The sequence below is a fragment of the Microtus pennsylvanicus genome, chromosome 13 (genome assembly GCF_037038515.1).
Source record: "Microtus pennsylvanicus isolate mMicPen1 chromosome 13, mMicPen1.hap1, whole genome shotgun sequence".
NCBI classification, from domain to species: Eukaryota; Metazoa; Chordata; class Mammalia; order Rodentia; family Cricetidae; genus Microtus; species Microtus pennsylvanicus.
Genome location: NC_134591.1, coordinates 75555762 through 75571089, shown reverse-complemented (window position 1 = coordinate 75571089; position 15328 = coordinate 75555762). Strand labels below are relative to the sequence as shown.

The following is a 15328-nucleotide window of genomic DNA, read 5'->3' as shown; positions in this document are numbered from 1 at the left end:
CCATCTGTAATGAGGTCTGGTGCTCTCTTCTGGCCTGCAGGCATACACACACACAGAATATTGTATACATAATAAATAAATAAATATTTTTAAAAAATGAATCAGCTGGACTAGGCAGTGCTAGCAAGCTCCTTAATCCCAGCACTCCGGAGGCAGAGGCAGGCAGGTCTCTGAGTTCGAGGCCAGCCAGGTCTACAGAGTGAGTTCCAGAACAGCCAGGACTACACAGAGTACACAGAGAAACCCTCTCTAAAAACAAACTAAGCCCCCCCCCCATCCCCGTGCCTGCAAAAAAGAGCCAGTCAACAAAGGTTGACTGTTTCTTCCTTCCTTTGTTCTTGCTTTTCCTCTTCTAAGGGTTTGCAATCTCAGTCTGCAGTCTTCTGAGTCCAAAACAGCCGGTGGATGCTTGGCACCAAGTCCTGTCCCCAGCTGCAGCAGCTCCCAACCCTGGGTCCCAGCGAGGAAGTAAATGTTCTAGATTCTGCCGAGGCCTCTTCCTCTAGCTCATCTTGTGGCCTTGAGCTTGCTGCTGGGCAGCCCTGGGTCTCACTTCTACTGTGTGAGGGAGTCAACCTCTGTATAGCAAACCTCTCTGCCATTTTCTGCCTGTTCTCATCTTCTAGACCTCAGCTGTACAAATATGGTACAACTTTCTCCAGAAGGAAAGGAAAGGAAAAAGAAGACAAGAACTATCCAGAAATAATATGACATAGCGATGCTGTGTAAATATTATACATTTTATATCACAACCTAGAAATAATCATTGCAAACATTTGTCTGTAATTTTCTTTTTTGGGGGGACGGGTTGTTTTGAGATAGGGTCTCATACAGTTCACGCTGGCCTCAACTAGCTATATTGGCTGAGCACGCCTTGAACTCCTGATCCTGCTTCCATCTCCTGAGTGCTGGGATTCCAGCTTGGTCATGACGCCTCTCCCTTCCTATCCCTTTTCCTCTGACAGAGTCTGGCTGTGCGTCTGAGGCTGGCTTTGGTTCTCCTCCCTCCACCTCCTGGGTACTAGAGATTTAGGCATATCTCACCCCACCCCAGCCAGCATTGTTTTTACCTGTCCACGAGAAGAATCTGATTTTAACAAGTGAGCCTTACTGAAGAGACAGCCTTTCCCACTTAGAATCCTGAAGATTCGTGTTTCCTTGCTGACACAGCGGCACCGGTGAAGGTGAAAGATCTCTGCTCCCCAACTCCTGACTCCCTCAAGCGCCTTCCCCACAATTCTGCCCTAGAGTTTAATCTGAGGAAAGGAGGCTCCAGGGTCCCTGTTGGAGCTCTCTTCCACAGCTGGGCAGGATGTGGTCCAGATGTGGATGTGTGTGGCTGACATCTGGACCAGGAGCCCTTGCTCTGGACATGTCTGATGAATTTTTACTTTGGTTGTCTGTGAAAATGCCTTGAAAATTTTCTCTCCACCCATCCACTCACCCACCCACCCATCCCACCCCACCCCACCCCATCCCACCCCACCCCACCCCATCCCATCCATCCACTCACACTTCCATACCACAGTTAAACTCTGCAGCAAGAATTTTCTTGACTCCTTTCAGACTTCCCCCTCGGGACAGAAAGGCGAATTAAGTGATTCTCTTTTGGGAGCTGGGACTAGCCTTTCTATAGTTTCAGCAAAGGTGTGTCAACACCTGTGTCCACCCCAGGCTCAAACCCTCACTTCTGGAGTCTGGTGAAGGCATAAAGAAAATGGAATCTCTGAGAGCTAACTCTGAGGTGCCCTACAGATCCCGCCATCTCCGTGCAGAGCCAAATGAATATGAAGTCCCACTCTTCTAGACAGCAAACTCTCGTCCTCCTAGCCCAGTTCTTTCTCTGGGTAGCATTGCATCCCTTGGAGAGGTGGAGAGAGAATTGAGAGAGCATGGACCGGCCGGCGACAGGACCCAGGGACCACAATGACCTGCCCCACGTCTGGAGGACCTGAGCGCCTAAGCGAGAAAACCCTTCCCCGGGGCGGGCGGAGGAGTGCGCGACACCGCCTCCGGGGCGGGCCCAGTGCGTGGCAGCGCCCGCCGGCCCAGTCGCGAAGTTTCCAGTTCAGCTTGAGTCTCGGAGCAGGCGGAACGTACCCACACTCGGCTATGAGGCCCCTGCTGCTCCTGGCCCCGCTGGCCTGGCTCCTTCTGGCCCAGGCGAAGGACGACGCCAAGCTGGAGGGTGAGGGCGCGGTGTGGGGAGCGGTGCCGGGCAGCCTCGCCGAGGACCCGAGTGTCCAGGCGACCTGGGGAAGGAGGGTGGGGGAGCTGGGTTGCGGTCTTCTGTCCACTTGCCCGCGGGTGACTCCGACAGATCACTTCCTCTCATGGGGCCACGATCCCCACGTTTGTGCAGCGGGCAGGAGAGGAGGCAGCCGAGATACACCTCCCCATTCTCCACCCCCATTCAGAGCACAGAGGTGCCGGTGATAATTCCCATAATAAGTAGCAAGGCTCCTGTTGCTCGGACAGGACCTACTGCAGCCCGGTCTCACCAGTTAAGAGAGTTTGCTACTCTGGGAGTGCTTCCTTATATCATCCCCATTTTTGAGCTTCACAAACTGAGGCTCCAGAGTTGATTGGTTTCCGCCAAGGCCACATAGCTTGTGGGCATTGAAAATGGCTTCTTTCCCCCTGTCTGGACGTGTCTGCTTCCAGAGCCCAGCTCTGAGCTCCTGTTATCTTTAGGGTGAGGCAGGGGCTTTGGAGTGAAGGAGGTAAGCGTGGCTTGCAGCTGAGAGAGGTTGATCCCAGGTCGGCCAGACTCCTGGACAAGTGCTCATTCTGCTTCTCCAAGGGCTCTGGGTTCCCAACTGTGCCCCACTATCCTGAGTGGGTGTTCCTGTCCTCCCACCCCTTGTTGGACCCTAGCCCCCTAGCACTGTTCTCTGAGTCCTTGAGATCACCCCCCCCCTCCAAGCCAGGAGGTCAGACTGGACCACCCAGACAAACAAAGACAAACTGACCACATTCTCCAGGGCATCCTGTTCCCCTCCGCCCATCCTGCTGGAGACCCGGGAGGTGGCCTTGACATGGTGGGTGGTAGGATAGTTAAAGGAATCTGGGTGGGTTAGAGAAGCTGCCCAGTTGGTAAGAACATACACCTAGCATGCATGCAGCCCAGGATTTGGTCCCCAGCACGTCGGAGACTGAGCATGGTTATGCGTGCCTATAACCCCAGTAACCCCAGTACTCAGGGAGGTTGAGGCAGAATGGTCAGAAGGTCGTCCTCCGCAACATAAAGAGTTTAAGTCAGCCTAGGCCGTTTGAGACACACACACACACACACACACACACACACACACACACAGAGAGAGAGAGAGAGAGAGAGAGAGAGAGAGAGAGAGAGAGAGAGAGAGAGAGAGCCAGAGCCCTAGCTTTGAGACCCATATGCTGGGAACCAGGGATTTTTGCATGCCTGCCGGTTCTGTGCTAAATTATACACAGGGTCACACACCTCCCGCTGGTAACGTTGATGACAAACGGTCTCTGAGAATCTTAGTGTTCACGGCGTCAGAGCAGGACAACAAAACCTCGTTCCTAGAGATCGTGAGAGAGGGAGGCCAGTTCCTGAGTCTCCTTAAAGTCAAGGCACTGGGCATTTTCTCTCTGCGCTCAGAGGAGCTAGTTTTCCTGGAGGGTCTAATCCATCAGGGTAGAGAGAGGGAGACCGATAAGAGAATATCTGATGGGGAAGTCCGACCCCAGGGTTCAGCTGGTGATGCGTGCAGAGGATCCACTCCCTGGCAGGAGCCTGGAGCCCTGCATCGGCCTCCCCCATCCACCTCCACTGTCTCACTTTCTCCTGCTGCTGCTGCCTGCCCTTCTACTCCAGCCCATCCCGGTTAGAACCTCGGCTGCCCTCTAGGATGTCAGAGACGACCCTGCTGGTGACCGGGCTCCAGGTGCCCTGATCCTACGGTGCAGATGAGGAAACTGAGGCATTTTCTGAGCCGTCTGTCCTCGTCACACTGCTCTGACGTCTCTCTCTCATCTCTGAAGACCTGGGTCACAGTTTGTCAATCTGGGGAAATGGCTGCTGGACTTTGGGCAGCAGCTGGAAAGGCTAAGCTTACAGGGTGCCAGGCCCATGTGGCCCTGGTGGCTGTTGAGCATACACAGCAAGCAAGGAAGTAGGAATGATATCCTGGTGCAACCCAAGCCCCATGTTGACACTGGTTGGGTGGCCCAGAGCTCTCAGGCGGCTCATAGTGGACTGGAGAGGATGCCTGCCCTGGAGGAGCCTGGAGAAGCCCCAGTAATTCTGAATTCTACCTTTAGTGTGCTCTATCATGCTGGGTGCTGTGGCAGGTTAAGAGTGTGGACGTGGCTGGGCGTAGTGGCGCACATCTTCCATCCCAGCACTCCGGGAGCATAGGCAGGTGGATCTCTGTGAATTCCAAACCATCCTGGTCTATGGAGTGAGTTCCTGGACAGACAAGGATGTACAGAGAGATCCTGCCTCAAAACCACAACCAAAAGCACGTGGCTGTGATCTCTGCGTGACGAAGCAGTCCTGTAATCACAACCCTTGGGAGGCTGAGGCAGTTTGAGGCCAAGCTAGGTGAGGCCAGGCTAGGTGGTACAGTCCTGTAATCACAGCCCTTGGGAGGCTGAGGCTGGGGGATTGTGAGTTTGAGGCCAGGCTAGGTGGTACAGTCCTGTAATCACAGCCCTTGAGAGGCAGAGGCTGGAGGACTGTGAGTTTGAGGCCAGGCTAGGCCACTTAGTAAGACCTAATTTTCAAAGCAAAAAACATCTAGGCGTGACGGAAAATGCTTTTAATCCTGTCACTTTGGAGACAGAGGCGCGCAGATCTCTCTGAGTTCAAGGTCAGCCTGGTCTATACAGTAAGTTTCAGGTCAACCAGGGCTATGTAGTAAGACCCTGTCTCAAACAAAAATGCTAGCCAGTTTGTTTGTTTCACTCCCAGGTCTGTGATCTTAGGCATATCTGTAGCTTCTCTGTGCCTCAGTTACCCTTGGAGAATCCGGAATCACACACACACACACACACACACACACACACACACCCTTGGAGAATCCAAAATTGCACGCACACACCCTTGGAGAATCCAAAATCACACACACACACACACGCCCTTGGAGAATCCAAAATCACACGCACACACACACATACACACACACACACACACACACACACACACACACACACACACACACATGCCCTTGGAGAATCCAGAATCACACAAATGTACACACACACGTGCGCATACACACCCTTGGAGAATCCAGAATCACACACACACACACACACACACACACACACACACCCTTGGAGAATCCAAAATCACACGCACGCACGCTGGCCTGACACTCTTCCTGCCCCCCTTTTGGCAAGGGGGCCTCAGAGCTGGTGACCAGTTCTTCTTACCTTTAGGGAGACTTGACCATCCAGGCCAGAGTTGGAGGCAGCCCTTCCCCCCATGGGAACAGCAGCTTTCTTCTCTGAACTTCAAGTGGGGAGGTTACTCCTCCACAGTTCATGGCATTCTCCGCTCCCTCCCAAGCCCACACTACTGGGTCCTGCCAACCCCTTCTTGGTCCCCGTGGCACTGATCCCTTGCTACGGGACAGCCTCCTGCCTGTGTAGCCTCAGCCAGCTTGGGAGAGCTGGTCCTTTTGTTCTCTGGGCTCTAGCTCCTGATGTCTAGTGGTAGGGGAACGGAAAGGACTTACCTGCCTGCTGCTGGCCTGGCTGGGTTTTTGATTTTGTTTTGTTTTGTTTTTCTTCTTGAGGGGGGTTTAGCACAAATAATAAAAACCCAGAAACAGATATTGGAGTTCTACCTAGGGATCAGAAAAGCAAAGCAGCCAACTACTGTCTCTTACCTCTACTTCTTTCGAAATGGCGATCCTGCCTCCAGGAACCCTCAGAATGAGACTGTGTGAGAGCTGTCTCCTCTCATCTTATATTCCTCTCTAGGGCTGGGATTAAAGGCGTGCACCAACCACTACCACCTAACTATGGCGAACTAGTGTGGCTTTGGGGATTAAAGATGTGTGTCACCACTGCCTGGTCTGTAAGGCTGACCAGTGTGGCTGTTTTACTCTCTGATATTCAAACAAGCTTTATTTATTTATTATTAAGTATCACTATGGTACCACGACAACAACGACAGTATTTTGGCCACCTAGGTAAATGGGAATCCTGAATGCAGAGGGACCATAACAACCAATGAATAGTGGGCCTGTCCCCCAAGGGCAGAAGTCTGAGTGGGATTCACAGGGGTCGATAGTGGGAAGGGAGAGGGTGCTGTGATGACTGGCCCTGGGATTCCTGGCAAGAAGGACAGAAGCCGGCAGGAAGACTCAGGCTGAAGAGCCTACACAAACCAAAGAATGAGGCCACCTCTGTCTGCACAGAGCCGTGACTACTGGGCAAGGCATTCTCCTCGCTGGTCAGCCCCACTGACTTCCCTCAGTGTGCCAAATGTCTAGTAGCTCTGAAAGACAGAGACTTCATTGACCTTACTGCATAAAGCCAGGGACTCGCCCTTCTTAGGTATCACAGCCTCCCAGTGGGGTCCAGAGGGGCTTCTGGGGGGCTCCCACCCACAGACGATATCTTGGGAGCTGCTTCTAACATGTTCTGCTGCAGAGATGAAGTCACACTGCAGAGCAAGGAGAGGCCCCTTGTTAGGAAGTGTTAACAAAGCCAGGCTTGTTGAGTGTGGCAGTGCATGCCTGCACCCTCAGCGTTTGGGAGTGGGGGCAGGAAGATCAGTAGAGACGTTCAAGGGCAGCTTTGTTACCTGTGGAGTCGGATATGGGGCTGGGTTACACGAGACCCCTTTTCAAAATGAGAGGGAGGGAGGCGGAGGAAAAATCGTACCACAGACAAGGACAGCTGATGGGATTTCAAGTCCGTGTCCGCCCCAGGCAGTATGGACGGGAGGTGTGGCATCGGGAGAGTCACCCCCACAGGCTGGGGGAAGATCAGAGTGGATGAGTATGTCCACGCTCACTGTCCGCATAGAGAGCAGGTGGCCATCTCCTCTCTGATGCCCAGCACTGGCCATAGATCTCCCCACAGACGGCACTCAGGGCATTTTCCCCTCCTCTCCAAGTGGTGCCTGCACCCTCTAAAGCCAGAGACTTGGTTTCATAAACCAGGGTGCAGACACCCTCTCCCCTGGGTGCTGCCTAATACATTTGTCAGTTTCCATAGCCAAGGAGCCCAGGGAGTAGGCAAAGAAGGGTTATGCCCCAACTCTGTTCTTAACCCCTGGCACAGCCTGAGCCCTTGTCTGTGGTGGTGTGATGAGGAAGACTCTCCTCTGCCCTCATTCAGCTCACCATGTCCTTCTCTGTCTGCAGACAACCTTTTGGTCCTCACTGTGGCCACAAAAGAGACCGAGGGCTTCCGCCGCTTCAAGCGTTCAGCCCAGTTCTTCAACTACAAGATTCAGGTGAGGGCTTCCTAGGTTGGGCGGAGACAGTGTGTGTGTGTGTGTGTGTGTGTGTGTGTGTGTGTGTGAGAGAGAGAGAGAGAGAGAGAGAGAGAGAGAGAGAGAGAGAGAGAGAGAGAGCGCTGGTGGGGGATCCAGGGGCTATGGCTTCTCCTTCCCCTTGGAGCAGACTCAGGAGCCAGGAGGAGCATAGGTTAGGATGAGGGACAGAGTGTGAGCAGATTCTAGGAGGTGAGAGAGAGATGCGGAGTAGATCTGGATGGTGGCATAGGGAGGCCTCTCTTTGAAGACTAGTGTGGATGGCAGGACCTAGGAACCTTCATTCCCACAATCCCCTGGGGCATTTAGGAATGGATGTGATCTGAAGACCTCTGGAGTATGTACACTATTACAAAGAGACATGCTTGTCTGCCGTGCCTGTCTTCTGTGGGCAGTTCATGGGGCCCAGCCCTGCAGGGAGTCAGCCCTCCCCTCGGCGGCCCCATTCTGAGTACTTCTCTGTCAGTCATGGTGTTGGGCACTGGGGACAGAGATATATTCAACGCTGGCTTCATCGTGGCCTACACAGAAAGAAGTGTGTCGGCTGCCATGGATCCAGGTGACGCAGAGTGCTGCTTCAGGCATGGCTGGAGCTTCATTTTTCTATCTCCAGAGACAAACTCTCTCCACTGTGCTAAGGAACTCTAGCCCCAGACTTCTGCACCCCGACTTTTCAACATTAGCCGATCGTAGCTTTAATACAGCAGACCCAGGGAAGACTCCGATAGGCCATGTTTGGCTTACATACTCCAAACTCTAGCTGTGGGGGGGGGGGGGCAGAGGAGTGGGAAGTAGTGATTGGTTATCCCTGGTCACATGACCACCGCTGGCATTACCTGGTATGGTTTTCCTACATTGGGTTGAAAGGAAGCAAAGAAGTCTACTGACCAAACTGGTGGAGGAATATTTCTCTACCGAGAGCTGGGCATCTCTCTCTGCAGGCACTGGGCTTAGGGGAGGACTGGAGCGTGGGCACTGGGTCATCGGCAGGGGGAGGACAGAAGGTCCGGCTGCTGAAGAAGGCGCTGGAAAAGCACGCAGACAAGGAGGACCTGGTTATTCTCTTCACTGACAGGTGGGTGTGCCAGGAATTCCTGTTTGGGTCCCTGGAGTGCAGCGACCCAAAATAAGACCTGGACATCACACGTAAGGGAGTCTCCCCCTAGCTAAGCTTATCTAAGGTCGGGAGACCCCAGGAAAAGTCTCTCTGATATTGGCCAATGATGGGAGGTGTGAGCTGCCAGAGATGACATTCGAATATGACAAGGGCATGGATTATGGGGACTGTCTCTGCCCAGCATGGGCATGGAAATGTGGCAGACTGAGGGAGTTAGGGGCATGCAGCTCCGTCTCCCAGGTGGTGGCTGGTGCAGGATGTGAGGGGCTCCTAATCCCTGGTCCTTCCGTGCGATCCCTCTCTGGACCTGCGTCAGTTTCTTCCTGCTTTGATCACAGTTACGATGTGGTGTTTGCCTCGGGGCCTCGAGAACTCTTAAAGAAGTTCCAGCAGGCCAAGAGCCGGGTGGTCTTCTCAGCTGAGGAACTTATCTACCCCGACCGGAGACTGGAGGCCAAGTATCCGGTGGTCTCTGACGGCAAGCGATTCCTGGGCTCTGGAGGTAAGAGGCTGGGTGCAGGGCGTGGGGTCCAGTACCTGACGTTGCTGTGGGTTGTGGGTTCCAAAAGCACACAATCTCAAAGAGAGCCTCGGAGGGATGTCTTCCTCGATTAGTTGAAGCCATCCAGCTGTGCTGGAGAAACTGGAGTCACCACTGAATCCAGTAGCCCAGCGTGGGGCTACATGAGACCTGAGTCCAAAAAAAGGGGGGGGGCAGGACCAATGAAATTTCTCAGTGGCCATAGCTTCTTGCCATCAAGCCTGACAATCTGGTTTGATCCTTAGAGTCCGTCCGCATGATGGGGGCTGGAGAGATGACTCAGCAGTTAAGAGCACTGGCTGCCTTTCCAGTGGTCCTGAGTTCAATTCCCAGCAACCACATGGTGGCTCACAAGCATCTGTACTGGGATCTGGCGCCCTCTTCTGGTGTGCGTGAAAACAGAGCACTCATATACATAAAACAGGCATAAATAAATCTTTAAAAAAAATCCACATGATGGAGGGAGAGCAGCAGCTTCTGCAAGTGGTCCTCTGACTTACACACACACATACTTAACACCACACACACTTAACACACAACTCATGCGCACATACTTTCTCTCTCTCTCTCTCTCTCTCTCTCTCTCTCTCTCTCTCACACACACACACACACACACACACAAGTTGTGTAGAAAAGTGAAAAACAAGAAACAGGGCTGGGGATGTAGCTCAGTTGGTAGAACGCTTGCCCAGCATGCTCAGAACTCTGGGATCCATGGCCAGCACTGCACAGGAGATATGGTGCCACACTCCTGCACTCCTGCAATCGGAGAGATGGTAGCAGGAGGATCATCATAAGGGTCTCCTTGTTAGTTAATGAGGGCAAAGCCGACCAGAGAGAGGCTATGTGAGACCTTTTCTTAAAAACAACTAAAAACCTCTGTATCCATTGAGACGTATACCCACTGCCCTCTGGGCCTCCTCCTCTCCTGGTGCTGAGCCTGGCCTCTGTCTTTGTCTTGTAACCCCTCTGGCACTTCAGCCCTCAACCCCTTCTCGTCCTTTCAGAGAGTAGAACCACAGGCCCCACCAGCCAGTCTCACTGGTCCAGAGAGCTAACACTGTTCTTGTGGGTGGGTGGGGGCAGTGCTGGGATAGGGAAGTCGCCTAGCCCAGGGGTCATGTCCTGTTTCTTCCCTTTCTTGCTTGTGCAGTCCTCAGCTTATCCAGGAGCTCCTCTGAGCTTCCCCTGCTTGTCAAGGCTCAGACCCTGGAGTGCTCTGTGCCATTTTTCCAGCCTCCCCCCTTTTCCGATCTAAGTTGCTCAGATGACTATATAAAGGGGATCCAAGCTTGGATCCTTGCAGATCTGCTGTCTAGGGGCCTAGCACTAAGTGGGTGCAATTCAGTGGGTTCTGTTGATCTTGGGAAAGCTTCTCTGGTGGCTTTAACTAGTGTGTATCCCACCTCCCCTCAGGCAGAAGTGAAGAGGTGAGGTTTACAGTGGGAGGTGAATGGGAGAGGAGGAAGCTGGCCCAGGGACTGGAAGCTAAATGTCAGTCTCTGTCCCCTCTACCACCGCAGGTTTTATTGGTTATGCCCCCAATCTCAGCAAACTGGTGGCCGAGTGGGAGGGCCAGGACAGTGACAGTGACCAGCTCTTTTACACCAAGATCTTCTTGGACCCAGAGAAGAGGGTAAGAGGTGGTAGGTGGGATGGGGAGAGGGGTCTGGGGACTGCTGACCCTGGATCACACTAGCCAGGCTGAACTGGGGACGGTCCTTTGGGGTCTGAGCCACTGGGTTAGTGCCTCTGTCCATTTGGGCTATTGTGACAAACTGCCATAGACTTGGGGGCTTTTACATAATATGGTCATTGCTTAGAGTTCTGGAGTGATTGGGTGCAGTGTGGTTGGGTTAAAGCAAAGCCAAGGGCCTGTGTTGTGGTCAGTGGGTATTGCCAAACATGGTGACTTAGTTCAGGCTTCCAGACCCACATGGTAGAAGAAGAAAACAAACTTCTGCAGATTGTCCTCTGGCCTCCATACATGCAGTACGGCACACAGATGCACACAAACATAAACACATGCAAAATAAGAAAATGCATGTGGCTGGAGAGATGGCTTAGTGGTTAAAAGCACTTGCTGTTGGCAGAGGACCAGGCTTCTGTTCCCGGCACCCACATGATGGCTCAAAATTGTCTGTAGTTCTAGTTCCAGGGATCTGTTGCCCTCTTGGTTTCTGTGGGTACATGCACGTGGCACACTTACATACATGCAGGCAAAACACGCATATACATAAAAATAAATAAACATTAAAAAAAAAGCTACACCTGGTGATGTCTCTGCAATCCCAGAGAGACTGGAGGATCGTGAATTGGAGGCCAGCCTAGGCTACGTAGCTCGAAACCAGCCTGCACATTCTGTGAAACTGTCTCAGAAACCAAAAATTAATGTATTATTAATTTTTATTATAATACATATACCATTAGTATCTCTCTCAGGGATGTTGTGGTGATCAGATTCATACATGTACATAGGAGCTCGGCACTGGAGACTGGCACATAGGAACATCACGCCTTAGTGTGTGCTGTCATACAGCTGTCGTCTTTATGGCTGGACCAGCTGCTTCCTTAGCTTCTTTCCGGCCTTGACATTTCCTGGTTCTCTGAATAGAGCCAGGATGTAGCAGGCTGAGCCAGTGTGGGGACAGGATCCCAATGCTGGGTGTGCTGGGGACCTGGTCTTGCCTGGGGCCTGTCCCTGCTGCAGCCCAGGCCCTCCTTCCTGCAGGAGCAAATCAATATCAGCCTGGACCACCGCTGCCGAATCTTCCAGAACCTGGATGGAGCCTTGGGTGAGCAGTGGCACTGGCAGGGGGTGGTGCCTGAGGGGGGGGGGTGTGAAACCTGAGGAGGAAGTGAGTTTTATGTGCAGAAGGACTTGAGGATTCCCGTCAGGGCTGGAACCAAAGAAGAAAAGCCAAGTAACCCCTCCTCGGTCATTGCACTGAGCTGGTGTCAGCCTTCTGCTCGGATCCCAGAGACCCTCCAGATGTCATGGGGGCAGAGTTGTGTCTCTCAGAAGGTGGGAGGAGGGCAGCCGTTCGGCTTAGGAGACTGTGGGATAGCCACCGCAGGCAGCTGGCCCTCGGCCCCACCCTGCATGCCGTGTCAGTACAAGGGAGCCCTTCTCCTTGGGCCCCAGACTGGAGATGACTTTGCTCTGCTACAAGTCTTCCTGATTAACCACACATCATACACACCGCTCTCAGTACTGCCCCTGTGTCCGAAGCTGGGATGTTCTAGTCTTTGCTGCCCCTCCCCATTCCACTTCTGGCTCTAATGGGTCACCACACAAAAGACAGGGGTCGCTGTTGCTCCTCTGTTCCTTCCATGCTGCCGTGTTGAGTGCCTGCCAATCACACATTTACCCCATGAAGAAGGGATTTTGAGGCTGGTGAGATGGCTCAGCGGATAAAGGCACTTGCTGCCAAGCCTGAGTTTGAGCCCCAGAACCCACATGGTTGAAAGAGAGAACCGACCTTGGCAAGTTGTTCTCTTACCTCCACAAATACACCCCCAACACTAAATTAATCAAGGCAACTTCTCTTTTTATTTTGAGACAGAGTTTCTTTGTGTAGCCCTTACTGTGTTAGAACTCACTTTGTAGGTCAAATAGGCCCTGAACTCAGATCTGCCTGCTAGAATTGAAGGCATGGGCCACCATGCCTGGCTAAATGTAATTTTTAAAGTAGCCAGGAAATCTTTCAGGAGATGGGAGTTCAGTTCCCAGTACCCATGTCAGGCTCACAACCACCTGTAGCTCTGGCTGCAGGGGATCCGATGCCTCTGGCCTCCTTGGGCATCTGCACTCATGTGCACGCACACATGCACGCACACACATGCACACACGCACGCACACGCACGCACGCACACGCACGCACGCACACGCACGCATGCACAAATAAAAAGAAATCTTCAAAAAGAAGGAATTAAAATGGGGAGACCGATGGTGCACACCTTTAATCCCAGCACTCGTGAGGCAGAGGCAGGAGAATCTTTGTGAGTTCGAGGCCAGCCAGGTCTACAGAGCTAGTTCTAGGACAACCAGAGCTGTTACACAGAGAAACCCTGGCCCCTGTCTCGAAAAATGGGTGAAGTGACTTTTGCAGAGCCCCAGCCTGTGAGTCCCCAGCCCTGGCCCCTCTGCCACTGTGTGGGTCTGTGCTTTCTTACCTCCAGATGAAGTCGTACTCAAGTTTGAAATGGGCCACGTGCGAGCACGGAATCTGGCCTATGACACACTTCCAGTGGTTATCCATGGCAATGGGCCCACCAAGGTAGGGAGGGGTCCAACCCTGGGGGAGCGTGGGAGGAAGCCAGAGTCCCAACTCTGCTTCTCTTGTGACTGCAGCCTGGGGCTAGTGCCACTGTTTGGGGTCCTCTGATACAAACTTGGCCTGGTGTCCTGTTTTTCCCCTATGGTGTGCATGGTGCCCTGTCCATTCCTGCTGGATCATAGGATTCGTAAGAGGCCACTGTCCCCATCTAGGTTTTGAGGAAGGTTCCAGAATCACCTTACGCTGGTGCGATATGGCAGTCATTTATTCACAAAGTGAACATGTATTGGATACCTGCACTGGGGACCAATCTGTCACAAATAGAGTTGCTGCACTCATGGCATTGTGGAAGGGGTTGGGGCAGATGGTGGCTGGGGACAGCAGACCCTAGTTAAGTGGTCCCGGAGGACTGGTTGTCAGTCACCAGCCTTAGAATCCTGTGGGTGGGAGAGGAGAGAAAGCCCGAGGGAAAATGCAGATCTTGGGCTGGAGGTGTTACTCAGCTGGTAGGGGGCTTGCCTGGCATGCCTGAGGATCTGGGATTGGTCACCAGGGACCAGATAAGGCAGGCATGGTAATCTCTGAACTCTGAAGGTAGAGGCAGGAGAATCAGGAATTTAAAGGTATTCTTGGCTACGTGGAGAGTTCAAGGCCAGCCTGGACTACTTGAGACTCTGCCCCGCAGCCCTCTCCCCCGCAATTAAGAAAAATGCAGGTCTTGGTTCTACCCAATCTGAAATCCTGTGAGGCCCAGTCCCTAAGAATCTGGGTTTTTATAAGCTCCAGCAGCCAGGTGCTCTCCTGGGCGATGGAGCACCCCCCCACCCCGGACCCTGAAAGGTGGCAGGTAGAGGGGAGATGGAATTGGCTAGTTTGGAGGTGTGGCTGGCTGGGCCCTTACTACTGCATTTGACTTCCACCAGCTGCAGCTGAATTACCTGGGCAACTACATTCCTCGATTCTGGACCTTCGAGACGGGCTGCACCGTGTGCGACGAGGGCCTGCGCAGCCTCAAGGGCATTAGGGTGAGGCCAGGCCTGAGCTGAGTTGAGGACAGTCCCACGAGATGGGGGGAAGGGGAGGTGACCCCAAGCGGAGTGGCGCATTGGCGAGAGATAAAGAGGTTATTCTCTGTGGGGCCACCCAAGTGCCTCCTCCAGGAAGCTACTCCAGGCCACGCAGGCTCCAGCTTCCTTCCTGACGTCCGTGTCTGTTTTCTTCTCACTGGCCCTTTATCCTCCCCTAGCCTCTTCCTATGCTGTGAGCATTTGTTGCCCTTTATGGCCTAGCTTGAACAGCGCATGAGCCAGGATCTGGTATCGTGCTATCCGCTGGTCCTTGTTAGAGCCTGGGAACCGGTTGTACCTTTCTCAGGCAGGCCTCACCGTGTGTCCTGCCAGCCCCACACCTGCGTGGCCTGCACTGATGCTGTGCAACTCGAGCATCTAGTTTCCCGAGGCCATGGGCCTCCACCTAAGGTTTCCCTGGGCTGCAGTCAGGACTTGGTGGCAGACAGTGACGAGACCCTTCTTGACTCCTCTTCCGTCTTTCCCTCTGCAGGATGAAGCTCTGCCCACTGTTCTGGTCGGTGTGTTCATTGAGCAGCCCACACCATTCCTGTCCCTGTTTTTCTTGCGGCTGCTGCGCTTGCGATACCCCCAGAAACAGATTCGACTCTTCATTCACAACCACGTGAGTAGAAGGTGCCGTGTGGGGCTCGACTCAAGGGCCCAGCCTTGTGAGCTGGCCTAAGACCTCAGAGGATCCCACTGAGTCTGGACTGAATGGAAGTGGCCAGTGGGCTGTGTCCCCAAATTGCTAGGCTGACTGGGTCAGACCTGTGCTTAAATCCCAGCAGTGGTACTTGGCTGTGTGACGGAGGTACCAGCCTTAAACTCTCTGCTCCTCTTTCC

General features: G+C 53.3%; 1 protein-coding gene across 1 annotated transcript in view; it reads left to right on the top strand.

The window, feature by feature from the left end:
• The first annotated feature begins 2040 nt into the window (after positions 1-2040).
• Plod1 (procollagen-lysine,2-oxoglutarate 5-dioxygenase 1) overlaps positions 2041-15328 on the top strand; it is a 36459-nt gene continuing 23171 nt past the window's right edge. The window contains exons 1-9 of the mRNA XM_075945100.1: positions 2041-2188; positions 7347-7438; positions 8419-8552; positions 8933-9096; positions 10659-10771; positions 11867-11930; positions 13318-13415; positions 14339-14440; positions 14976-15107. Coding sequence (XP_075801215.1) covers positions 2113-2188; positions 7347-7438; positions 8419-8552; positions 8933-9096; positions 10659-10771; positions 11867-11930; positions 13318-13415; positions 14339-14440; positions 14976-15107 — 975 coding nt within the window. The 5' untranslated portion in view covers positions 2041-2112. The remainder of the gene's footprint in view (positions 2189-7346; positions 7439-8418; positions 8553-8932; positions 9097-10658; positions 10772-11866; positions 11931-13317; positions 13416-14338; positions 14441-14975; positions 15108-15328) is intronic.